Source organism: Oncorhynchus mykiss, chromosome 5 (genome assembly GCF_013265735.2).
Source record: "Oncorhynchus mykiss isolate Arlee chromosome 5, USDA_OmykA_1.1, whole genome shotgun sequence".
NCBI classification, from domain to species: Eukaryota; Metazoa; Chordata; class Actinopteri; order Salmoniformes; family Salmonidae; genus Oncorhynchus; species Oncorhynchus mykiss.
Genome location: NC_048569.1, coordinates 88443346 through 88470577, shown reverse-complemented (window position 1 = coordinate 88470577; position 27232 = coordinate 88443346). Strand labels below are relative to the sequence as shown.

Genomic DNA, 27232 nt, shown 5'->3' with positions numbered 1-27232 from the left:
CATCGGCACTTCTCTTCAAGTAAATGTGTTTTTGTTTGACATGAACATTTAAAAGTGCACAATTGGAGTGTCAGTGTCACCGGTGTTACCGTGGAAATTGCCCATGTCGGAATAAGATTTTTTAAAATCTTGATGGTACTGTTCCATTCATTTGCTTTGAAAAACCAGGGTGTAATTCAAACCCCCTGACACCCAGCAGAGCCGACTAAACATGGACCTACGGGGTCGTGAAACCACTACATCATCACATTATTGTTTCCCTCCAACCTCTATTTTGGTTGCTTCTCGTTAGGTGCCAGGAGGCCACTTCTGGTGTCTTGTAATTCACGAGGTCAGCCACACCTTACCCTTTCCTTCCCTCTCATAGGCGACACCCTTAAAAACATTTCCATTCCTGGGAGAAATGGACTAATGACAACAGGCCCTCTGGTGGTGCAGGTCCACTTAGCGTTAGCTGCAGCGGTAGCGATTATTGGTATAGATGTGCCCCGTTACCCTGGAGAGTCAGAGATAATTCTCATCAAGGTACCCGCTTTTTACGCTTTTCGTACTCTGCCGCCAACCGCCCCCCTCTAATCACTACGGCATGGTCAGTGGTATCAACTGGTTTAATAGCTGAGGAAGTCTGACAGGTGCTCTTCTTGCTAAGATTGAGGAGTGTGGGATTAATGAGGGTATTGCTGAGATTGTCATAACTCACAAAAGGAACATTAAAGTGATATTATGGAGAAGGCTCGATCAGATATGTTTCCAACTCGAGCAAGGTGGCATTGGGCGGCACGTCATTTTTCACAGAGATTTTTAATGCCTGCGGGTCTTCCGTGCCTCTCCACCACCAGAAATGTATAGAGAATCTAAAAAACACTGCTGATAAGAGAAGAGAAAGAGGAAAACACAGAGAGAGAGAGAGAGAGAGAGAGAGAGAGAGAGAGAGACACATGACAGATAGAGACAGAGGCAGTGAGACAAAGAGAGTAGATAGAGAGCGATAAATAGGGGTGGGGGTGTGAGAGGTGCTGCTGAGGAGTTTTTTTCTCCCTTCACACAGGCCTAAGAAAGGACTAGTTCACCCATTTTGTGGAGAAAACACAATATATGTTGATTTTTTTTTAAGGGGGTGCTGCAGCTACCCCCAGCACCTCTACTTCCTGAGGCGATGCCCACCAGCATAATGCTGTGAGGGACAAACATTCTACAGATCTTTTCAGATCCTCCTCCCGATGGACTATGAAGACCAGTGGAGTGCTTTTGCTTACTGGGACTAGACTACTTACGGAAGATAAATTCGTATTGAAATTCTTCATTATTTTCTGACCAACTGTCGAATCCGTTTTAACAGATCATCTATCTCCTTTCTCAACAATTTACCTGATCACCTGCTGATGCAAGCCCTAAATCAGGAGGAGCATGTCCAAATCCAAACCCGTGGACCAAGCCGAGCAGACCTTCGCTATGTGAACAATGGCCATCCTTGACTGGTTTGAAAAGAAAACCGCAAGTCAAAGAAAGGCGCCGGCATTCCTTTACCGAGGGAACATTGATCAACACTGGTGCTTGGAGACCGTACAAAGAGAGGACAGACCACCAGACTCTACCCTGCAGAACACTACTGCCCTCTACTGGTAGGAAGTGGTACTCTATTTTACATCCACGGGACAATGCTCATAGGAGAACAAAGGACCAGCCAAGCTCATCACTGAAGATAAGCAAAAGATCGTGCAGGAAATCAGCAACTTAACAACAATGATACTTCAAATTCATTTCAAGTGAGTCATTCAATTGGGGGATGTTCAGCTGGATGGTTCAGACGTCAAATGACTGAATTCATCTGGACAGCCTCTTGTTCATTCATTCATTCAACCAAGGAGGAAATTCAACCAAAGAATCACATCAGTTCGGCATAGAACCTCAACACTAGATTAGCAGCCTGCTGTAGATGTAAATCATTCCCCACAGTGTGTGATGATTATACACTATACCCCTATGGTATATAGGTGACAGTAGATTAGCAGCCTGGAGTAGACATGGATCTGCACAGTATGGAATAATTGTACAATATAACCATAATTTTTTACATTAGATTAGTTTACAGTTGACACTGATGATATACACGGAATGTACAAAACATTAAGAACACCTGTTTAATGACATGGACTGGCCAGGGGAATCCAGTTGGAAGCTATTGTCCCTTATTGATGTCACCTGTTAAATCCACTTCAATCAGTGTAGATGGTTAAAGAAGGATAAATTAGACAATTGAGACATGGATTGTGTATGTGTGCCATTCAGACGGTGAATGGGCAAGACAAAATATTTAAGTGCCTTTGAACAGGGTATGGTAGTAGGTTCCTTGCCGACCGGTGTGTGTCAAGAACTGCAATGCTACTGGGTTTTTCTACACGCAACAGTTTCTCATGTGTATCAAGAATGGTCCACCACCCAAAGGACATCCAGTCAACTTGGCACAACTGTGGGAAGGCCAGCATCCCAATGGAACGCTCTTTTGACACCTTGAGCAGCTCAGTATTAGGAAGGTGTTCTTAATGTTTTGTGCACTCAGTGTACTTGGGGTACCAGTACCGAGTCAATGTGCAGTGGTATGTGGTAATTGAGGTAGATACATGTACTGTACATACACAACCGTTCAAAATTTTGGGGTCACTTAGAAAGGTTCTTGTTTTGAAAGAAAAACACATTTTTTGTCCATTAAAATAACTCCATGAGAGGCATTGGCAAGAAACTGAAGATCTTGGACAACTACTCCCTTCACAGAACAGCGCAAACTGGCCCTAACCAGAATAGAAAGAGGAGTGGGAGGCCACGTGGCGCAACTGAGCAAGAGGACAAGTACATTAGAGTGTCTAGTTTGAGAAACAGACACCTCACAAGTCCTCAACTGGCAGCTTCATTAAATAGCACCTGCAAAACACCAGCCTCAACGTCAACAGTGAAGAGGCAACTCCAGGATGCTGGCCTTCTAAGCAGAGTTCCTCTGTCCAGTGTCTGGGTTCTTTTGCCCATCTTAATCTTTTCTTTTTGTTGGCCCGTCTGAGATATGGCATTTTCTTTGCAACTCTGCCTAGAAGGGCAGCATCCCGGAGTCGCCTCTTCACTGTTGATGTTGAGACTGGTGTCAATTACGAGTCTCATAGCAATGGGTCTGAATACTTATGTCAATAAGGTAATTAGCATTTTTTTTAAGTAATAATACTTTTTTTAAAACCTGTTTTGCTTTGACATTATGGGTTATTTTTGGGGGGGGTTATTTAAAATGATTTTAGAATAAGGCTGTAACGTAACAAAATATTTTTAGAAGTCACTGTAGGTAGGGGGTAAAGTAACTCGGCAACAGGATAGATCATTAACATTAGCAGCAGCAATGTCATGAGTCAAAATAGTTAGTGCAAAGAGGGTCAATGTACATTGTCTGGGTAGCTATTTGGTTAACTATTTCGTAGTCTTATTTCTTGGGGGTGTGCTCGGGCCTCCATTTTCATGTAGTCCATGATCAGCTACTTTGTCTTGCTGACAATGAAGGAGTTATCGTGGCACCACACTGCCAGGTCACTGACCTCCTCTCTGTAGGCAGTCTCATCGTTGTTGGTGTCAGGCTTACTACCGTCGTGTTGTCAGAAAACTTAATGAAGGTGTTTCCTCAGGGCACCCATTCGTGGGTGAACAGGGAGTACAGGAGGGGACTATACACGCACCCTGAGGTTCCCCAATGTTGAGGGTCAGCGTGGCTGATGTGTTGGTGCCTACTCTCACCACCAGGATCCATTTGCAGAGGGAGGTGTTCAGTCCCAGGGTCCTGAGCTTAGTGATTAGCTTGTAGGGCACTATGGTGTTGAACGCTGAGCTGTAGTCAATAAACAGCCATATCACATAGGTATTCCTCTGATCTAGGTGGGTTAGGGCAGTGCGGAGAGAAATAGAGATGGCATTATCTGTGGATCTAGTGAGGCGGTATGCAAATTAGAGTGGGTCCAGGGTGTCTGGGATGATGATGTTGATGTGAGGCAACCTTTCAAAGCGTTTTAGGGCTACAGATGCAAGTGCTACAGGACGATAATCATTTAAACAGGTTATCTTGGCGTTCTTGGGCACATGGACTATGATGTTCTGCTTGAAACGTAGGTCTTACAGACTGGGTCATGGAGAGATTGAACATGTCAGTGAAGCCACTCGCCAGCTGGTCAGTGCATGCTCTGAGTATGCGTCCTGTTAATCCGTCTGAATGTTGACCTGCTTGAAGGTCCTACTCACATAGGCTACAGAGAGTGAGATCACACTGCTGGTGCTCTCATACATTCAGTGTTGGATGCCTCGAGGTGAGCATGGAAGCAATTTAGCTTGTCTTGGTAGGCTCTCATCACTGGGCAGCTCACGGCTGGGTTTCCCTTTGTAATCTGTGATAGTTTGCAAGCCCTGCCACATCCGACGAGATTCAGAGCCGGCGTAGTAGGATTCGATCTTAGTTTTGACTGTTTGATGGCTTGTTGGCGGTCGTAGCAGGACTTCTTATAAGTGTCCGGATTAGTGTCCCACTCCTTGAAAGCGGTAGCTCCCTCACTAACTTTACTTCACCATCTTCACTCCTATCAGTCTGCCCAACTTTAGCTCAGTGCCGATGTTGCATGTAATACATGGGTTTTGGTTGGGATATGAATGTATGATGTCGTCAATGCACATATTAATGAAGCTGGTGACTGATGTGGTAAACTCCTCAATGTTATCAGAGGAATCCCGGAACTTAATCCACTTTGTGCTAGTGAAGCAGTCCTGTAGCTTAGCATCGCTTCATCGGACCAATTCCGTCTTGAGTGCATCACTGGTACTTCCTGTTTGAGTTTCTGTTTGTAAGTAGGAATGAACATATTTGCCAAATGGAGGGCAAGGGAGAGCCTTGTTTTTGTGTGTGGAGGAAAGGTCATCTAAAGTTGTGTTGCTTCTAGTTGCACAGGTGACATTCCGGTAAAAAATGAGGTGAAACGGATTTGAGTTTCCCTGCATTAAAATCCACCGCCCATGAGAAGCGCCGCCTCTGGATGAGCATTTTCTTGTTTGCTTATGGCCGTATACAGCTCGTTGAGTGCGGTCTTAGTGCCAGCATCGGTTTGTGGCGGTAAATAGACAGCTATGAAAAATGCAGATGAGCAAAGCGTGAGACTTCCTTAACTTTAGAGATCGCGTACCAGCTGTTGTTAACAAAGAGACACACCCCTCCCACTCTCAGTTTACCCAAGGCTGCCGACCGATCTTGACCATGCATGGAAAAACCAGTGAGGTGTATATTATCCATGTCCTTACTCAGCCACGACTCTGAGAAACAGGATATTACAGATCTTTAGGTCCCGTTGATAGGATAGTCTCGAACGGAGCTTGTCCAGTTTGTTCTCTGGGGATGGTACAAAACAGAGGGCAATGGCAGTGTAGATGCTCGCCGACGTAGTCTAATCATGACGCCACTTTGCCTCTTCTTTGTTGCTTCCTCTATCGAGTCCCGTGGATCGGACCTCGTACGGGGTAAGCAAAACATCCAGAGCTGTCGACTTGTTGAAGTAAAATCTTAATCCAAATCGAGGTTAATGACTGCTATTCTGATTTCCAGAAGCTGTTTTCGGACAAACAATGCCGGAAACATTTTTTTACAAAAAAAGTTAAGATCCGTGTAACAAACAAAAAAATAATGGTCAGGAGCCTGTAATACGGCAGCTATCCACTGCAGCACCATCTTTGTTTTTAGGTTTGTTATGGGCAGCAGGTAGCCTAGCAGTTAGAGCGTTGACCCAGTAACCAAAAGGTTGCTGGTTCGTACACCTTCGCTGACAAGGTATAAATCTGCCGATGTGCTGTTGAGCAAGGCACTTAACCCTAATTTGCTCCAGGGACGCCGTACTACTATGGCTGACACTGTAAAACAACACATTGGTTCAACCAGTTTGTGGCCCAGTGGGATACTAATATCTGCACAGTATCTGCACAGTATGGTGATGATTATGCAGTATAACCCTATGGTGTACAGGTGACACTGTAGATTCACAGCCTGGAGTAAATGTATGGCTATAAATCTGGACAGTTTGTAATGATAATATTATACACAGATTATTTGTTACAACAGGATAGTTTACAGGTGACACTAGACTTGTACCTGTGTGTCCCCTCTCTGTCTCTACTGTGTTTATACCTGCAGGGGTCAGGAAGAGACTGTGACCTGAGACACACACACAGCACTCAGTCCCCGCAGTCTGTTCATCTGTCACCTGGGTGAGAGTCACCTGTACCTGTCATGGCCACACCCAGTCCACCCTGAGGGCATCAGAGTATTCCTCCTCACTCTGACACAGCAGTACAAGTCACCCTGTACTGGTATACCTGATCACAGACACCATCACTCACTCACCAATCAGAGACTCGATTCACACACACAAACGCCCACAGTTACCTTTTCTGAACACCTGGATCCCTTGTTTCTTTCTAAAGGATCCTCTGCAGTACTGAAGAGAACCCTGGTCTGCCGGAGAACCCTCTCTCTGGAACCTAAAAGACACCACACTGGTAGCAGTCATCTTCTGAGTCTAACTCTTTAAGGCACACAGGCCATCTCTACAACGCAGGTGGGTTTCATATGTTAAGATCACTGTAGAAAGATACAATGCTGTGTTGCTGTTGTTGAGCCTGTTAAATCTGTGACTGACTACTTTGGTCTCTCTCTGTTTGTGTTCAACTAGCTTTTGATCACCAGGATGCATGCATTGCAGGCACAATCATTTCACAGCGAGTGATTTTAAATGGCGTGAGAGGGACCAGAATGTGGATATTCATTTTAGAAGCTCATTGAGTGTGTGAGTGGGAGAGCGAGGTAGGGAGAAATACACAGCGGAATCATTTATGTTGTCTTTATTACAGATTAAAATGGCATGCTTCACATTCTTCAAATTCATGATGGTCTTGTTCAACTTGCTTATCCTTGTGAGTATGTTTCCCTTTTGATTGGGGGGGGGGGGGCAAGCGAGGAGGGCAGAGTAATTGCATTTGTTAATTTATTGCATTAAATCTTTATGAGTCCTGTGTGAATGAAACGACGAAGAATGGCTTTTAATGCACAGAAAAGTATTTTCTCTCGCTGTCCCCCCACCTCTCCCGCAATACCATTAACTCGACAACGTATCAACGATGTTACACAAATACCACAAATCACTGAGCGGAAGCTACAATTATACTCTTAAGTCTCTCTCTCTCTCTGTCTCTCTCTCAGCAGTTCTCATGCCATTAACTTTAAACTCTCTAATTTTGCAACCTACGTTTTCCGCCTAGCGTTTATAACTAATGATGTTTGTGAAATGGAGGGGGACTTTGGCGTTGGTAAGCTGAATTTTCATTACAACTCGCTTCTCCCATTTAAATGACCGTTGAAGTCCTACTGGGTTTTCATTAGTGCCTGAGCCAAGTTATTTAATAAATCTACACCATACAATATGATGCACTATCATGTCTTAATAAAGTCATGTTATACATGCTCATCTGGATCTGGGAAGAACAGTTAGATTCAGTCTTTTGACAAGGTCATAATGCTCTATCTCAGTGCCTGTTCACACCATTCGATTTATTCCACATTTTGCTGTGGTACAGCCTGAATTTAAAATGGATTATGTTGAGATTTTGTGCAACTGATCTACACACATTACCCCATAACGTCAAAGTAGAACTTGGTTTGTAGAATATTTTACAAATTAATACAAAATGAAAAGATGAAAAAAAAAATGAAAAGCCAAGTTAACAAACAGATTACTGACCATTTTGAATCACATCGTACCTTCTCCGCTATGCAATCTGGTTTCCAAGCTGGTCATGGGTGCACCTCAGCCACGCTCAAGGTCCTAAACGATATCATAACCGGCATCGATAAGAGACATTACTGTGCAGCTGTATGCATCGACTTGGCCAAGGCTTTTGACTCTGTCAATCACCACATTCTTATTGGCAGACTCAACAGCCTTGGTTTCTCAAATGATTGCCTCGCCTGGTTCACCAACTACTTCTCTGATAGAGCTCAGTGTGTCAAATCGGAGGGCCTGTTGTCCGGACCTCTGGCAGTCTCTATGGGGGTGCCACAGGGTTCAATTCTCGGGCCGACTCTCTTCTCTGTATACATCAATGATGTCGCTCTGGCTGCTGGTGATTCTCTGATCCACCTCTACGCAGACGACACCATTCTCTATACTTCTGGCCCTTCTTTGGGCACTGTGTTAACTAACCTCCAGACAAGCTTCAATGCCATACAACTCTCCTTCCGTGGCCTCCAACTGCTCTTAAACGCAAATAAAACTAAATGCATGATATTCAACCGATCATTGCCCGCACCTGCCCGCCCGTCCAGCATCACTACTCTGGATGGCTCTGACTTAGAATACGTGGATAACTACAAATACCTAAGTGTCTGGCTAGACTGTAAACTCTCCTTCCAGACTCACATTAAGCATCTCCAATCAAAAATTTAATCTAGAATCGGCTTCCTATTTCGCAACAAAGATTCCTTCACTCATGCTGCCAAACGTACCCTCGTAAAACTGACCATCATACCGATCCTCGACTTCGGCGATGTCATCTATAAAATAGCCTCCAACACTCTACTCAGCAAACTGGATGTAGTCTATCACAGTGCCATCCGTTTTGCCACCAAAGCCCCATACACTACTCACCACTGCGACCTATATGCTCTCGTTGGCTGGCCCTCGCTTCATACTTGTCGCCAAACCCACTGGCTACAGGTTATCTACAAGTCTCTGCTAGGTAAAGCCCCGCTCTATCTCAGCTCGCTGGTTACCATAGCAGCACCCACTCGTAGCACTCGCTCCAGCAGGCATATCTCACTGATCACCCCAAAAGCCAATTCCTCCTTTGGTCACCTTTCCTTCCAGTTCTCTGCTGCCACTGACTGGAACGAACTGCAAAAATCACTGAAGCTGGAGATTCCCATCTCCCTCACTAGCTTTAAGAACCAGCTGTCAGAGCAGCTCACAGATCACTGCACCTGTTCATAGCCCATCTGTATACAGCCCATCTATCTACCTCATCCCCATACTGTATTTATTTATTTTGCTCCTTTTGCACCACAGTATCTCTACTTGCACATCCATCTTTTGCACGTCTACCATTCCAGTGTTTAATTGCCATATTGTAATTACTTCGCCACCATGGCCTATTTATTGCCTTAACTCCCTTATTTGACCTAATTTGCACTCACTGTATATAGACTTTGTTTTCTTTCTTTCTACTGTATTATTGACTGTATGTTTTGTTCATTCCATGTGTAACTCTGTGTTGTTGTATGTGTCGAACTGCTATGCTTTATCTTGGCCAGGTCGCAGTTGCAAATGAGAACTTGTTCTCAACTAGCTTACCTGGTTAAATAAAGGTGAAATTAAAAAATAAAATAAAAATTGTAGTTACTCCACAATATTAACCTAAATGACAGGAAGTCTGCACAGAATAGCACAGAATAAATGTAAAACATTTAAAAACGTGCATCCTGTTTGCAACAAGGCACTAAAGTAATACTGGGGGTATGGTGGGGGTCCTAATAAAATACAAAAACAAAATACAAATACTGCACAAAAAAAAATCCTGAATTATTTTTGTCCTTTTTGTCCTGAATAGAAAGTTATGTTTGGGGAAAATCCAACACATCACTTAGTACCACTCTTCATATTTTCAAGCATGGTGGTGGCTGTACCATGTTATAGGTATGCTTGTCATCGGCTAGGACTAGGGAGTTTTTCAGGATAAAGAAATTAGATACACCTATAAGCACAGGCAAAATCCTAGAGGAAAACCCGGTTCAGTCTGTTTCCCAACAGACACCTGGGAGAAGAATTCACCTTTCAGCAGGACAATAACCTAAAACACAAGGCCATATCTATATGGGAGTTGCTTACCAAGACAACATTGAATGTTCCTGAGTGGCCTAGTTACAGTTTTGACCTATATCGGCTTAAAAATATATGGCAAGTCCTGAAAATGGCTGTCTAGCAATGATCAACAACCAATTTGACAGAGCTTGAATAATTTTTCAATAATAAATTAGCAATTATTGTACAATCCAGGTGTGCAAAGCTCTTAGAGACTTACCCAGAAAGACACACAGCTGTAATCACCGCCAAAGGAGCTTTCCAAAGTTTTGACTCAAGGGTGTAAATACTTATGTAAAATAGATTTTTCCGTATTTTATTTTCAATACATTTACCAAAATGGCTAAAAATGTTTTTTCACTGTCATTATTGGGTATTATGTGTAGATGGGTGAGAAAATTAAAATATTGAATCCATTTTGAATTCAGGCTGTAACACAACCAGTGACGATTTTAGAATGTACATCTTGGTGGAGCAAACTCCACTAAATTTTTGGGGGATGCATGCCAGCAAAGACACTACACGACACAACACTAAACAATATATTAATGGCACTATAACAGTGGCAAATGGTGCCCACAAACTGTTCAGGCCTACATAGAGCTGTCCTACAACGGAGTCAAAAAAACAGTCCCAACACCTTACCACTGCTACACCTGGCTATCAGCAGAGCCTTGTCTGGCAGTGAAACAGTTCATTCAGCCTCATTTACTGCCTTTTAAAAAAACATTGCTGATATGTCTGACTTGCTTAAACGTGGTTTCAACTGACACTTGAGATCTACAAACTATGGCATAAGGGGACGACAAGCAGATATTTTGGATTTAGACAATAATGTGCGAGCTAGGACAGACATTGTCAATATAACTATTTGTTCAGCACTTTGAAATGTATAGCAACAGAATTCAGAACATGGGCTGTTCTTACAGTGTTCTCCCTGTACACCAAATCAGAACCATAGGATGTAAAGAGGGCATATAAGCAGACAATGAAAGCTCTTAAAATATTAAATGATTACATTTCTCTAGAACAGGCTATAGGCTACATGTGCACCACCAAGTCAGAACAGTCGGCGAAATTATGAGGAGAAAAGGGAACAAATTATTAGCTTGAGGCACATGGGCTACCAACATCTTACGACACAACATACACTTAGTATTACTTTCTTAGCTACAGTATACACATCTCCCCGGCATATTTCATCATTTATGCAGCAGCATACAAGCAATTTTGGACTCTCCTTGTTGTGCTGTGCTCACTTGAACAGGAAGGTGGCGTGGCGGTCCTTCATGGGCCAATTTTGTCATCAAACTTTGTCATCAAAGTCTGGCATTCTCTGGATTTATGGTGCTTTCAAGACAACTGGGAATTTGGAAAAAAACAGGGTTGAATCATGATGACGTCAGTGATCTTCAGGTCGGAGCTTTAGCAAGAAGCCCAAGTTCCCGACAAGATGGATGACCGTTCAAAACTTCTTTTCCCAGTCAGAGCTCATTTTTTTCAGAGTTCCTAGTTATTTTGAACTCACTGAAGTCAGATTTCCCAGTTCTGAGATTCCAGTTGTCTTGAGCTCGGCAGAAGTCATGCTGGATTGACAGCATGGCCAATGTTGAATGTTTATCCTTTCAAGCTTGGAAAAGAGACCCTTAAACTCAGACTTGGGACCACACACCCACTCCACTGAATAGTAGGCTAATGATTGCTGTGCAATGCTTGCAGTTAACCACAGATTCATTCCCAACCACTCATTGTTGAATTCGTGATTTCAAAATTGTTGTGTAATGTTTTTGTCCAATGGCTGATGAGCACCGATTAGTTTTATCTATAATTTCTCTTCTTTATTTATCTTCATATGACATGGATTAAAAAGGATTTGCCACTAGATTTTTGACTTGATTCATGATGATGGCTGTTAGCTTGCTGGCTACGATTTTGAAAGTCCAATCAAAGCTACTGTAGATATAATGTGATTTGACATCATTGTATCTGTGGCCAATGACCTTGAGCCTTCATGGATGAGCACTTCTAATGTAACTCTATGGCAGCACCCAAGGGGGTTGCTTTTTGAGCTCTACCCTTAGATTTAGTGGTGGCGTAGTGTCACCATGAGTGACAGAACACTGAGCCAATCACGACGCAACTAGAGAACATTTTCAACCCCAACGCTGTGTATTTTCTACTGGCTTCCCCACCACCATAGAGAGCACTGAGCTAGGCTGAAACACCTGCATTTTGGAGCTGCCTAACTCAAGAAAGCAAAAAAGAGGCCATGATTGTATGAAGGCTTTATTGACTCAAGTAATATTATTATTATTATTATTATTATTATTATTATTTTTACATTGTTTGCAAACTGATATGTGACACGTATTAATGCCAACATATCATGGAAAACAGAAGAAAAAAATGATATACTTATATACAGTACCAGTCAAAAGTTTGGACAAACCTACTCATTCAAGTGTTTTTCTTTATTTTTACTATTTTCTATATTGTAAAATAATAGTGAAGACATCAAACTATAAAATTACACATGGAATCATGTAGTAACCAAAAAAGTATTAAATAAATCTAAATATATTTAATATTTGAGATTCTTCAAAGTATCCACACTTTGCCTTGATGACAGCTTTGCACACTCTTGGCATTCTCTCTACCAGCTTCAGCTGGAATGCATTTCCAACAGTATTCATTCATCCATTCACTCCTCCCCCTCTCCAGAGGCCTATATGGCTCTGTTCGGAAGTCTCCTATTCAATCCCTCCAGCCCTAATATCTTTCACTTGTCCCTTCCATATTGTACTCACCTATCCCATTTACCCAGTTGACCTCTAGTCCTAACCTGATTTCTATGTGATCTATGACAGGTCTCATGGTGTCTGACAGGGCATCCCAGGCAGGTGGCATTCCATCTACCGCATTAGCCTGCAAAAAAATAAAAGAGAAAGCCAACCACAATTAGATCAGGCAGAGGGAAAACGCTGCCAGACAAGGAGTTAGGGGGAATATGGTTGTCGTATCACATTTACCAAGCAGGGCGTTCATCACTGAGAACAGGTGGAGGAAGAAATAAAAGACAAGATACCCTGAGGAGAAAGGAGAGGGGGAAGAGGGGAGGAGAGGAGAGGAATACAGGGGGAAATTATTCTCATGTGGAAGACATCAGGGCTGATGGGGAGGATGGTGGCAGGCAGACAGACTGGCAGGCCTAGTTTCATGTGCAGCTGACAGAAAGCAGAAGGCCTCCTGTATATGACTGACATAGCTCTGATTGGAGACGACAGACAATATCAGGTTTCAGATGCTTTCTGTTCTGTGGGGAGGAGACAAGGAATCGCATAGTCTGACATCCACCCACTCTCTCACTGATCTGACCTACAGAGAAAGAAAGAGAGAGCGAGAGCGAGAGAGAGCGCAGATGAGATCCAACGGTAAAACAAAACATTAGATCTGTCAGACCAGGCGTTTGGTATGTTCAGTTCAGTACAGGGCCTTCAGAAAGTATTCACACCCCTTGACTATTTCCCACATGTTGTTGTGATACAGTCTGAATGTAAAATGTATTACATTGAGATTGTTTTGTCACTGGCCTACACACAACACCCCATCATTTCACAGTGGAATTATGTTTTTAGAAATGTTTACAAATCAATAAAAAATGAAAATCTTAAATGTCTTCAGTCAATAAGTATTCAACCTCTGTGTTATGGTGAGCCTAAATAGTTGCAAGCCTAAATAAGTAAAAATAGTACAAATGTGCTTAACAAGTAATGTAATAAGTTATATGGACTCACTCTGAGTGCAATAATAGTCTTTAACATGATTTTTGAATGACGACCTCGTCTCTGTACCCCACACATTCAATTATCTGTAAAGTCCCTCTGTCAAGAAGTGAATTTCAAACACAGATTCAACCCCAAAGACCAGGGAGGTTTTCCAATGCCTCGCAAAAAGAAATCCTGTTGGTAGAAGGGTAAAAATAAAACAAGCAGACATTAAATATCTCTTTGAGCATAGTGAAGTTATTAATGACACTTTCAGCAGGACAATAACCTATGAAACCTTTCTGAAGGCACTGTATATGCTTAAAAATAAAATATATTGCCCCACATCTCCAGTATAAAGTAAATAATCCTTCCATTACGTGAATCATTGTGTGAAGTAGGTATCTACATTTGTACATAAAATAACATTTGTTGAGAGCTAGACCAGAGTTCCCGATTAGACCTAAAGAGCTAGAGTTGGTTCTCCAGCAGTCCTATGACATCATCAGGCAGAGCCGAGTAGAAATATAAAGTTCTCCTCCTGGCCAATCAGAAAATAGATAGATACCTCCTGACAATCCCTGCATTACATTATAATCCAGATATAATTCCATGGTTGACTTCTGCATGTCACACAGAGAGAACAGGTCAAGATGATCACTAAGTGGATCCCTGCCTATTGAGCTGTCTGGTATTGGTGGAGAGAGAAAAGGGGTCATGGGGAAAGGGCAGTGTTTCCTTTAGAAAAGGGGTCATGGGGAAAGGGCAGTGTTTCCTTTAGAAAAGGGGTCATGGGGAAAGGGCAGTGTTTCCTTTAGAAAAGGGGTCATGGGGAAAGGGCAGTGTTTCCTTTAGAAAAGGGGTCATAGGGAAAGGGCAGTGTTTCCTTTAGAAAAGGGGTCATGGGGAAAGGGCAGTGTTTCCTTTAGAAAAGGGGTCATGGGGAAAGGGCAGTGTTTCCTTTAGAAAAGGGGTCATGGGGAAAGGGCAGTGTTTCCTTTAGAAAAGGGGTCATGGGGAAAGGGCAGTGTTTCCTTTAGAAAGGGGGTCATGGGGAAAGGGCAGTGTTTCCTTTAGAAAAGGGGTCATGGGGAAAGGGCAGTGTTTCCTTTAGAAAAGGGGTCATGGGGAAAGGGCAGTGTTTCCTTTAGAAAAGGGGTCATGGGGAAAGGGCAGTGTTTCCTTTAGAAAAGGGGTCATAGGGAAAGGGCAGTGTTTCCTTTAGAAAAGGGGTCATGGGGAAAGGGCAGTGTTTCCTTTAGAAAAGGGGTCATGGGGAAAGGGCAGTGTTTCCTTTAGAAAAGGGGTCATGGGGAAAGGGCAGTGTTTCCTTTAGAAAAGGGGTCATGGGGAAAGGGCAGTGTTTCCTTTAGAAAGGGGGTCATGGGGAAAGGGCAGTGTTTCCTTTAGAAAAGGGGTCATGGGGAAAGGGCAGTGTTTCCTTTAGAAAGGGGTCATGGGGAAAGGGCAGTGTTTCCTTTAGAAAGGGGGCATGGGGAAAGGGCAGTGTTTCCTTTAGAAAGGGGTCATGGGGAAAGGGCAGTGTTTCCTTTAGAAAGGGGTCATGGGGAAAGGGCAGTGTTTCCTTTAGAAAGGGGGCATGGGGAAAGGGCAGCGTTTCCTTTAGAAAAGGGGGCATGGGGAAAGGGCAGTGTTTCCTTTAGAAAGGGGTCATGGGGAAAGGGCAGTGTTTCCTTTAGAAAGGGGTCATGGGGAAAGGGCAGTGTTTCCTTTAGAAAGGGGTCATGGGGAAAGGGCAGTGTTTCCTTTAGAAAGGGGTCATGGGGAAAGGGCAGTGTTTCCTTTAGAAAGGGGTCATGGGGAAAGGGCAGTGTTTCCTTTAGAAAGGGGTCATGGGGAAAGGGCAGTGTTTCCTTTAGAAAAGGGGTCATGGGGAAAGGGCAGTGTTTCCTTTAGAAAAGGGGTCATGGGGAAAGGGCAGTGTTTCCTTTAGAAAAGGTAACAAGAGGCCCAGTTCTCTTTGGCTGGTATATATCAGAAGCCTCAGGCTGACAAAATAAATTAATCTTCCGCTCTCCCTGACCCCCTCTTAACCTTTTGACTGCATTGGGCTAAATCAGGGTCACACAAAGTGGTTCTTGGGAGTCTTAAACAAATCTACTTTGAAACAAAGGAATACACCTCACACACATTGTTATGGGCTTAAAAAAATAAGACACCTGTACCATGTCAGATACATTGTGCTGTTTGTTTTTAGCATTAATCATATTCATTCATTTCCTAGACAAAGAACACTGACATTTCGATAATGTATATAAACGCCACATAAAAATACATACAAAGATAAACGCAACATGAGCTGAAATAAAACATCCCAGAAATGTTCCAGATGCACAAAAAGCTTATTTCTCTCAAATGTTGTGCACAAATGTGTTTACATCCCTGTTAGTGAGCATTTCTGTCAATATAATCCATCCACCTGACAGGTGTGGCATATCAAGAAGCTGATTAAACAGCACGATCATTACACAGGTGCACCTTGTGCTGGGGACCAAAAAAAGCTACTCTAAAAAGTGCAGTTTTGTCACACAATGCCATAAATGTCTCAAGTTTTGAGGGAGAGTGCATTTGGCATGCTGACTGCAGGAATGTCCACCAGAGCTGTTGCCAGAGATTTCAATGTTAATTGCTCTACCAACCCAGGACCCCCACATCTGACTTCTTCACCTGCGGGATCAACTGAGACCAGCCACCCGGAAAGCTGATGAAACTGAGGATTATTTCTGTCTGTAATAAAGCCCCTTTGTGAGGAAAAAAACATTCTGATTGGCTGGTCCTGGCTCCCAAGTGGGTGGGCCTGGCTGAACTCTTACTCAGCAAAATCGTTGAAATTGTTGCATGTTGCGTTTATATTTTTCTTCAGCATACATCCCAGAAGACTGAAATACAACAAAACTGTTTGAGATAGAAACACTGGATATGTATATATATATATATATATATATATCTTTATTAATTATGAAATTATGAAAAACATGAATAACATTCCACCCATGAGGCCAAAGGGGGTGCTTTAGGTCATTGACACCAGGAAAGAGCTACACAGCAAATGATGTGGTGGTGTCGTACAGAGGTAGGATAGGGTAGTGATACAACACACTTATTACCTCATGAAAGAGCTGTTGACCTAGCAGATAAAACTGCTAAATCAAGTGGTGTTTTAGTTCATCAACAATGTCTTTGTTCTCTAATAAAAGTAAATGTGAAATTCAGTTCAGTCCCAAAACAAGGCAAGAAATCCCCCCCAAAAAGCTACAAAATACAGATAATCCAGCCGCATGAAATGAAATAAGGATTGATTTTACAAGCTCAGTTGTAGACCCTAGCAATAGCCTTCCAAACTTTGGTCCGCAGAGAAAACTTCTCTCGACAATCGACACAAAAACCTTTAAACAAGTCTTTAAGAATGTTATAATTTGTATAGAGTGAGAAAACTAGGCTTTTAAACAGTTTCCTAGTTACCAAACTTTTCTGACCACAACATGTAGTCGACATGGCTTCCCTCTTCCTGACACACTCACTTCCTATTTCATTCAAACTAGGAAGTAGCTATTGGTTTTATTTTTATTTTGTATTTTTTTAATTGAACCTTTATTTAACTAAGTGACTATGGGTGTGGCTATGGAATGACCAGGGAAGAGCACACAGCCTATACACATCTCAAGGAACCATGGAATCTTGTGGGTTGCAAGTGTCTTTGTGTGTATTGACCTATGTGTATCCCGTGTGTGTGTGTGTGTGTGTGTGTGTGTGTGTGTGTGTGTGTGTGTGTGTGTGTGTGTGTGTGTGTGTGTGTGTGTGTGTGTGTGTGTGTGTGTGTGTGTGTGTGTGTGTGTGTGTGTGTGTGTGTGTGTGTGTGTGTGCGTGCGTGCGTGCGTGTGTTTCCAGCTGGGGGGTCTGACCCTGCTGGGTGTGGGGATTTGGGTGCATGTGGATAAGGGTTTGTTCCTACAGGTGCTGAGTCCCTTCTCCACCCTCGACATGCAGTTTGTCAATGTGTGCTTCTTCTGCATCGCTATTGGAGGAGTGCTGGTTCTACTGGGTGTACTGGGCTGCTGTGGAGCCCACAAGGGGAGCAAGTGTCTGCTGCTACTGGTAGGTACAGTCCAGAGTACAGGCCCACTGTTGAAGACAGCCAATTAACGTACACTAACTGCTATGCTGAACACAGCCAATTAACGTACGCTAACTGCTATGCTGAACACAGCCAATTAACGTACACTAACTGCTATGCTGAACACAGCCAATTAACGTACACTAACTGCTATGCTGAACACAGCCAATTAACTTACTCTAACTGCTAACTCAACATAACTACAAAACCATAAGGTACATTATTAGCTATATCTGCAGTATATCATTCATGATCGTATTATAGACTTAACATACCCACTTCTCCACACTTGCAATGAATCTATATACACAGTTCACAAAACAAGGTACCATATTCATGACTATCTTTCTCCAGTGTAGTCCTGAAGAGGGGGCGTTAATATTCATTAACACTGTGGCTAACTACCCCACAAGTCCATTTGATTAATAATGAGTAGCACAGCTCGGACATTTTCCCCATAAGCACCATCACATACTAAGTCGTTCATTACTCAGACTGATAGATTCTAACGGACAGTAATCCATATAGGATACATTACTGTTTACAGCTCACAGCCAGGAGAAGATGCTTATTGGTTGTTTCAGCGTTCACATTAAACCACTTCCCTGTTCTCCTTTGTCTAATCAACGGTTAGCTGTCCTTTATCGAAGGGCCTTTACAATAACATGACAGGACAAAGGCTGATTACGAAGCCCTGAGGAGTGTAGGAGTTGTGTTGTGGTTGGATAAGGGTTGTTTAGTTGTTGTTTAGTTGTTGTGGTTGGATAGGGGTTGTTTAGTTGTTGTGGTCGGACAGGGGTTGTTTAATTGTTGTGGTTGGATAGTGGTTGTTTAGTGGTTGTGGTTGGATAGGGGTTGTTTAGTTGTTGTGGTTGGACAGTGGTTGTTTAGTTGTTGTGGTTGGATAGGGGTTGTTTAGTGGTTGTGGTTGGACAGGGGTTGTTTAGTTGTTGTTTAGTTGTTGTGGTTGGATAGGGGTTGTTTAGTGGTTGTGGTTGGATAGGGGTTGTTTAGTTGTTGTGGTTGGACAGTGGTTGTTTAGTTGTTGTGGTTGGATAGGGGTTGTTTAGTTGTTGTGGTTGGATAGGGGTTGTTTAGTGGTTGTGGTTGGACAGGGGTTGTTTAGTTGTTGTTTAGTTGTTGTGTTTGGATAGGGGTTGTTTAGTTGTTGTGGTTGGATAGGGGTTGTTTAGTTGTTGTGGTTGGACAGTGGTTGTTTAGTTGTTGTGGTTGGATAGGGGTTGTTTAGTTGTTGTGGTTGGATAGGGGTTGTTTAGTTGTTGTGGTTGGATAGGGGTTGTTTAGTGGTTGTGGTTGGACAGGGGTTGTTTAGTTGTTGTTTAGTTGTTGTGGTTGGATAGGGGTTGTTTAGTTGTTGTGGTTGGATAGGGGTTGTTTAGTGGTTGTTTAGTTGTTGTGGTTGGATAAGGGTTGTTTAGTTGTTGTGGTTGGATAGGGGTTGTTTAGTTGTTGTTTAGTTGTTGTGGTTGGATAGGGGTTGTTTAGTTGTTGTGGTTGGATAGGGGTTGTTTAGTTGTTGTGGTTGGATAGGGGTTGTTTAGTTGTTGTGGTTGGATAGGGGTTGTTTAGTTGTTGTGGTTGGATAGGGGTTGTTTAGTTGTTGGGGTTGGATAAGGGTTGTTTAGTTGTTGGGGGTGGATAGGGTTTGTTTAGTTGTTGCAGTTGTATTGTATTTGTGTGTTGTGTTGTGGTATGGTGTAGTGGTTGGTTTGTGAACTTGTGGTTGTGTTATGGTTGTGTAATGGTTGTGTTTGTGAACTTGTGGTTGTGTTATGGTTGTGTTATGGTTGTGTTATAGCTGTGTTGTTTTGTGTTATGGTTGTGTTATAGCTGTGTTGTTTTGTGAACTTGTGGTTGTGTTATAGCTGTGTTGTTTTGTGAACTTGTGGTTGTGTTATGGTTGTGTAATGGTTGTGTTTATGAACTTGTGGTTGTGTTATGGTTGTGTTATGGTTGCGTTCTGGTTATTTTATGAACTTGTGGTTATGTTGTGGTTGTGTTGTGGTTGCGTTGTGGTTGTGTTATGGTTGTGTTATGGTTGCGTTCTGGTTATTTTATGAACTTGTGTTTGTGAACTTGTGGTTGTGTTTATGGTTGTGTTATGGTTGCGTTCTGGTTGTTTTCTGAACTTGTGGTTGTGTTATGGTTGTGTTATGGTTGCGTTCTGGTTATTTTATGAACTTGTGGTTGTGTTGTGGTTGAGGTTGCAGTCCGCTCCTCTAATCTAAAGCCAAGTCCTTTTTCTTTGTCTTGTTCTACTAAGTTTTTCTCCATCATCCTGATTATTTTCATCGCTGAAGTGGCAGCCGGAACGGTGGCCCTCGCCTACTCTTCATTTGTAAGTCTCCCTCTCTCTCTCCACCTCTGACTCGAAACTCCCTCCCTCTCTCTTTCTCTCTCTCATTGTATAATCTCTCCTTATGTCTCTCTCTCCCTCCCCCTCCTTCCTCTCTTGCTCCAGCTTTCACTCCCATTCTCGATTTTTATCTCCATGTAAATTTTCCTTCATAGCCCGGCCATCATTGAATTACTGGGCTTTATGTCCACTTCAGTCCATTTGACCCTTTAATGACTCCCAGATTGCCTGGGGCTATGTGCGACGCCTCTCACTTTGAGCAATTTATTACTCTGGAATATTGAAGTTAAAGCATTTTATATGCAAAACAGACTATTTACATATATAGGTCCCGCTCCTGCTCTTTCTCCAGTCCCGTTCAGTAAAATACTAGCGGGACACCCTGTCCTTTCGGACGGTAAATCATTGGAAATTAATCATTTTATTTAACGAAATTCTCTCCTCCTGCAAATCAAAAATGTGTTTATCTGTTCTGCATTTTGGTCTCTGGATATACCATTATTCTCAAATCTGGAGCATTTAAAAAACTCCCATCGTCCTATTTCCTGTGGGATCATGGCACTTGCTTTCTCTTTCAAATTCAATGTTGGCCCCATATTGTCTATATATATTTAAAAAACAGTATAGGAATGCTCCAGACTTATATTTATTCAAGAAATGCATTGTTTCATCCCGCATGTCCAAGCAGGAATGCAAAATAAAGATATTTTGATGCAAAACACGTAAACCAGTGATTGGCATGAATTTTGGGTTGACAATTAGGCTGCTGTTGCTATAAATGTACTGTCAAAATAGGGTTCCAGAATTTCTGTTGATTTTGTTCAGTAGAGATACATTTTCTTACATCTTTTTGAGAACAAACAGGCTATGATATACTGTAGGCGAATTCACTTGGGGCTAATCACTGAGGAAGGGGAAACTCGAAAACAAAACCACAACAATAGCCTACTTATTTTTCCAGCCAATCCGGTCTCATAGAGTAGACTTAACACAGTACAGCCAGCTTTGTGCAAATTCATTTTTCTCTTCCTCCCCTTCTCTTCATCTAGTCTACTCGGGGGGGAACAGAGAGAAACAGGGGCAGCAGGGAAAACACCTTAATGCAGGAATCAGGATGTTACCGTTTGATCAAATCACGGTTTTAGCTGCTCCAAAAATAGAATGTTTTGAGTAAAGTGACCAGCTAAAATGTGTAACTCGCACCGATGTGGCCACATCCAAGCGTGTAACTGTAATTTCCACCTCTCCAATGTCTACCAGCTCAGCTTGTTCCCTATGTTTTAGGCCAAGAGCTTATTTGACTTGTTATATACCTTACTTAATTTGACAGCATTATTTGAAGGGATTTGCGGATTACTTTTAAGTGTTGGGGAAAGATTTTACGCGTGGGCCCGTCAGACTTTAAGCACAGCAGCGCAGTTGATTTGGAATTTCCAGTCAATTAGCATTATGGGTAATAGGCCTAGTCACTCTATGACTGCATCATCTCCCGTAGTAACGGTGTCATTCCAAACACAAAAACCTGGAAAATAATCGTCAAAGTTACTCAAAAGTCCTAATTTCTATTTTTTTTAAACTGATTTAAACCTATCCCTAACCTTAACCACACTGCTAACCTTTTGCCTATCCCTAACCTTAACCACACTGCTAACCTTTTGCCTAACCCTAACCTTAACCACACTGATAACCTTTTGCCTAACCCTAACCTTAACCACACTGATAACCTTTTGCCTAACCCTAACCTTAACCACACTGCTAACCTTTTGCCTAACCCTAACCTTAACCACACTGCTAACCCTTTGCCTAACCCTAACCTTAACCACACTGCTAACCTTTTGCCTAACCCTAACCTTAACCACACTGCTAACCTTTTGCCTAACCCTAACCTTAACCACACTGCTAACCTTTTGCCTAACCCTAACCTTAACCACACTGCTAACCTTTTGCCTAACCCTAACCTTAACCACACTGCTAACCTTTTGCCTAACCCTAACCTTAACCACACTGCTAACCTTTTGCCTAACACTAACCTTAACCACACTGCTAACCTTTTGCCTAACCCTAACCTTAACCACACTGCTAACCTTTTGCCTAACCCTAACCTTAACCACACTGCTAACCTTTTGCCTAACCCTAACCTTAACCACACTGCTAACCTTTTGCCTAACCCTAACCTTAACCACACTGCTAACCTTTTGCCTAACCCTAACCTTAACCACACTGCTAACCTTTTGCCTAACCCTAACCTTAACCACACTGCTAACCTTTTGCCTAACTCTAACCTTAACCACACTGCTAACCTTTTGCCTAACCCTAACCTTAACCACACTGCTAACCTTTTGCCTAACCCTAACCTTAACCACACTGATAACCTTTTGCCTAACCTTAACCTTAATCACACTGCTAACCTTTTGCCTAACCCTAACCTTAATCACACTGCTAACATTTTGCCTAACCTTAACCTTAACCACACTGGTAACCTTTTGCCTAACCCTAACCTTAACCACACTGCTAACCTTTTGCCTAACCCTAACCTTAACCACACTGCTAACCTTTTGCCTAACTCTAACCTTAACCACACTGCTAACCTTTTGCCTAACCCTAACCTTAACCACACTGCTAACCTTTTGCCTAACCCTAACCTTAACCACACTGATAACCTTTTGCCTAACCCTAACCTTAACCACACTGATAACCTTTTGCCTAACCTTAACCTTAATCACACTGCTAACCTTTTGCCTAACCCTAACCTTAATCACACTGCTAACCTTTTGCCTAACCCTAACCTTAACCACACTGATAACCTTTTGCCTAACCTTAACCTTAAATTTGGACCAAAAAAACAAACAATATACAATATATTTTGACTTTGTGACTGTGGTAACTAGTGAAAATTTCTGCATCTTGACATTATTGTGTGTGTGTGTGTGTGTGTGTGTGTGTGTGTGTGTGTGTGTGTGTGTGTGTGTGTTGGTGGGTCTTCGTCGAGGGCCAGAAGAGATCCTAGGCGTGTATTATAGATTCTCATTGTTACTTAATTAGATATGCTTATAGTGAATCTACTGTGCTGTTTTTTTTTTAGCATTAATCCTATTAATTCATGACCTAGACAAAGAACACCGCCATTTCCATAATGTATTGGGCAGTCTCCGAGCATCTGCCCATCCCCGGCTTTTGATGACACAGTATCATTGCAATAATTAATATGGATTGGGTAGGAATATACATAGCCATCCATGAACATAATAACTCTCCGAAATATACCCCTGAAACAATGGAATGGGCAATACATATAGGGTGTTGATCTATTTCCTACTTCTTTATCTACCACATAAATCTCCCTTTCCCCATTGGGCCCACGCCCTAATCTAACCAAAAGGCCATGACCCGGTGGAATCTCAATAACTCTGATTTAATAACCAATTTTAGGGAGCGTTATACAAGCGTTATATGACCGCTTTATAGTTCTTCTAAAAGACATTCAGAGGAGACACGTGACGCTTATATGATGGATAAAACCAACACTGCAAGTCACTACAGGGCCTTACTAACAGATCGATTATAACAGAGAGGTTGTTTCTGTCGGTAAGAGCTACTCTGTTATAAATCATGTCAGATAATTAACGCTTTTTCATAATTTATATTTAAAGAGATATTGTATATAAACAGTATATACAGTTGAAGTCAGAAGTTTACATACACCTTAGCCAAATACATTTAAACTCAGTTTTCACAATTCCTGACATTTAATCCTTGTAAAAAATTCCCTGTCTTAGGTCAGTTAGGATCACCACTTTATTTTAAGACTGTGAAATGTCAGAAGAGAGAAAATTATTTATTTCAGATTTTATTTATTTCATCACATTCCCAGTGGGTCAGAAGTTTAGTCTTCCACAAGCTTCCCACAATAAGTTGGGTGAATTTTGGCCCACTCCTGACAGCTGGTGTAACTGAGTCAGGTTTGTACGCCTCCTTGCTTGCACATGCTTTTTCAGTTCAGCTGAACAATTTTCTATATAGGGATGAGGTCAGAGCTTTGTGAGGGCCACTCCAATACCTTGACTTTGTTGTCTTTAAGCCATTTTGCCACAACTTTGGAAGTATGCTTGGGGTTATTGTCCATTTGGAAGACCCATTTGCGACCAAGCTTTAACTTCCTGACTGATGTCTTGAGAGGACATTTCTCCAAAAAGTATGATCTTTGTCCCCATGTGCAGTTGCAAACCATAGTCTGGCGGTTTTGCAGGAGTGGCTTCTTCCTTGCTGAGCGTCCTTTCAGGTTATGTCGATATAGTACTCGTTTTACTGTGGATATAGATACTTTTGTACCTGTTTCCTCCAGAATCTTCACACGGTCCTTTGCTGTTGTTCTAGGATTGACGTACACTTTTGTACCAAAGTACATTAATCTCTAGGAGACAGAACGCTTTTCCTTCCTGAGCGATATGACGGCTGCGTGTCCCATGGTATTTATACTTGCATACTATTGTTTGAACAGATGAACGTGGTACCTTCAGGCATTTGGAAAATGCTCCCAAGGACGAACAAGACTTGTGGAGATCTACAATTGTTTTTCTGAGGTCTTGGCTGATTTCTTTTGATTTTCCCATGATGTCAAGCAAAGAGGCACTGAGTTTGAAGGTAGTGCTTGAAAAAGATCCACAGGTACACCTCCAATTGACTCAAATTATGTCAATTAGCCTATCAGAAGCTTCTAAAGCCATGATGACATTTTCTGTAATTTTCCAAGCTGTTTAATGGCACAGTCAACTGTAATGTTAACTTCTGACCCACTGGAATTGTGATACAGTGAATTATAAGTGAAATAATCTGTCTGGAAACAATAGTTGGAAAAATTACTTGTCATGCACAAAGTAGATGTCCTAACCAACTTGCCAAAACTATAGTTTGTTAACAAGAAATGTGTGGAGTGGTTGAAAAATGACTTTTAATGACTCCAACCTAAGTGTATTTAAACTTCCGATTTCAACTGTATATATACAGTACCAGTCAAAAGTTTGCACACACCTAGTCATTCAAGGGTTTTAGGCTACATGCCATTGAGTGTTATTAATCAATCTTCTACATTGTAAAATAATAGTGAAGACATCAAAACTGTGAAATAACATGTGGAATCATGTAGTAATGAAAAAAGTGTTAAACAAATCAAAATAGATTTTAGATTTTAGATCCACAATCACCCGACCTCAACCCAATTGTGATGGTTTGGGATGAGTTGGACCACAGGGTGAATTAAAAGCATCCAACAAGTGCTCAGCATATGTGGGAACTCCTTCAAGACTGTTGGAAAAGCATTCCAGGTGAAGCTGGTTGAGAGAATGCCAAGAGTGTGCAAAGCTGTCATCAAGACAAAGGGTGGCTACTTTGAAGAATATAAAATATATATGGATTTGTTTAACGCTTTTTTGGTTACTACATTATTCCACATGTGTTATTTCATAGTTTTGATGTCTTCAGTATTATTCTACAATGTAGAAGATTGATTAATAACACTCAATGGCATATAGCCTAATATCCTCCACAACTCTCCTCTCCTTGCACAGTTTAGTTGATACAGTCGGTACGTTATCCTCTCCTGGCTCAGAGCCCAGTGTGTTGGTTGTTTAGGCCTTTTTCCTGTCCACAGTGTATGTGTGAGTGTGTGCGTGTGCGTGTGTGTATGTGTGCATGTGAGTGTGTGTGAGGGAATGCAGTGTAGCGAGGGGCACGCAGGGCAGGCAACCAGGCAGGCAGAGTGACAGTGATGAATTAGCTAGCTGGTAAGAACCCCTCTGATCTGAGCCCCTCTTCCCGCTTCTTGGGGGGCACTTTTAATTGTAGCATGTCTCCACGTCACCTTAGGCTACTCTCTCCCTACTCCCTGAACACACACACACGCACACACTCGCTCCCCTGAGTCTTTGTGTGACTGTATGCCAAGGGCTTATTAATCAAAATGGAAAAAATGGGGACACACTGAGTGGAAGGGAGGTAGGGAGGTAGAGAGGTAAAGAGAGGGAGGGAGGTAGAGAGTGGGAGGGAGTTAGGGAGGTAGAGAGGTAAAGAGAGGGAGGGAGGTAGAGAGTGGGAGGGAGTTAGGGAGGTAGAGAGGTAAAGAGAGGGAGGGAGGTAGAGAGTGGGAGGGAGGTAGGGAGGTAGAGAGAAAGAGTGGGGAGAGAGGGAGGTAGAGAGATAAGGGGGAGAGAGATGGAGAGAGAGAGAGGGAGGGGGTAGAGAGAGGGAGGGAGGTAGGTAGGGAGGTAGAGAGAGAGATAAAGAGAGGGAGGAAGGGAGGTAGAGAGGTAGAGTGTGGGAGGAGGATAGAGGGGGAGGTAGAGAGAGAAAGGGGGAGAGGGAGGGAGGGAGGGGGAGGGGGAGAGAGAGAGAGAGAGAGAGAGAGAGAGAGAGAGAGAGAGAGAGAGAGAGAGAGAGAGGGAGGGAGGGAGGGAGGGAGGGAGGGAGGGAGGGAGGGAGGGAGGGAGGGAGGGAGGTGAAAGAAAGCAAGCCTGTATGTCATATAGGAATTCACTCTCTCTACAATAACTGGAGCTCTGGCATGAACATATTCCTTTGTATTATATAGATATGTTCTCTGTGTATGAAATAAATATGGTATGAAACACAATGGGAGAAAGTGTCCTGACCGAACAAACAGGAGCATCAATATATATGTAAATGTGACCACTTACAATCACAAAGGAGAAAATGGAGAAAAATGTCCCAGTCATCTTCTCAGGGACAGGCTATGGGTTTTATTTCCCAGGTGCTTTGTTTGGTTCAGATATACATTTATTTCATTATTGATGCATAGCTGACTGCCTGAGCTGTACACTCTGTAAAAACAGACTATATGTTGTAGGTTTGTTCAGTGACCTTGTGTGTGTGTGTGTGTGTGTGTGTGTGTGTGTGTGTGTGTGTGTGTGTGTGTGTGTGTATGTGTGTGTGTGTGTGTGTGTGTGTGTGTGTGTGTGTGTGTGTGTGTGTGTGTGTGTGTGTGTGTGTGTGTGTGTATAGAGGTCATTGATGTTAGGAGCTTAATGGCCCT

At 42.5% G+C, this 27232-nt stretch overlaps 1 protein-coding gene across 2 annotated transcripts in view; it reads left to right on the top strand.

The window, feature by feature from the left end:
- Nucleotides 1-996: 996 nt before the first annotated feature.
- Nucleotides 997-27232, top strand: part of LOC110522897 (tetraspanin-1) — a 29080-nt gene continuing 2844 nt past the window's right edge. The window contains exons 1-5 of one of the 2 annotated variants that reach the window (XM_036978692.1): nt 997-1766; nt 6484-6617; nt 6910-6972; nt 17585-17791; nt 20095-20169. In XM_036978692.1, the coding sequence (XP_036834587.1) occupies nt 6916-6972; nt 17585-17791; nt 20095-20169 (339 nt within the window). In that variant the 5' untranslated portion in view covers nt 997-1766; nt 6484-6617; nt 6910-6915. The remainder of the gene's footprint in view (nt 1767-6483; nt 6618-6909; nt 6973-17584; nt 17792-20094; nt 20170-27232) is intronic. The other variant, XM_036978693.1, reaches the window with a different exon arrangement.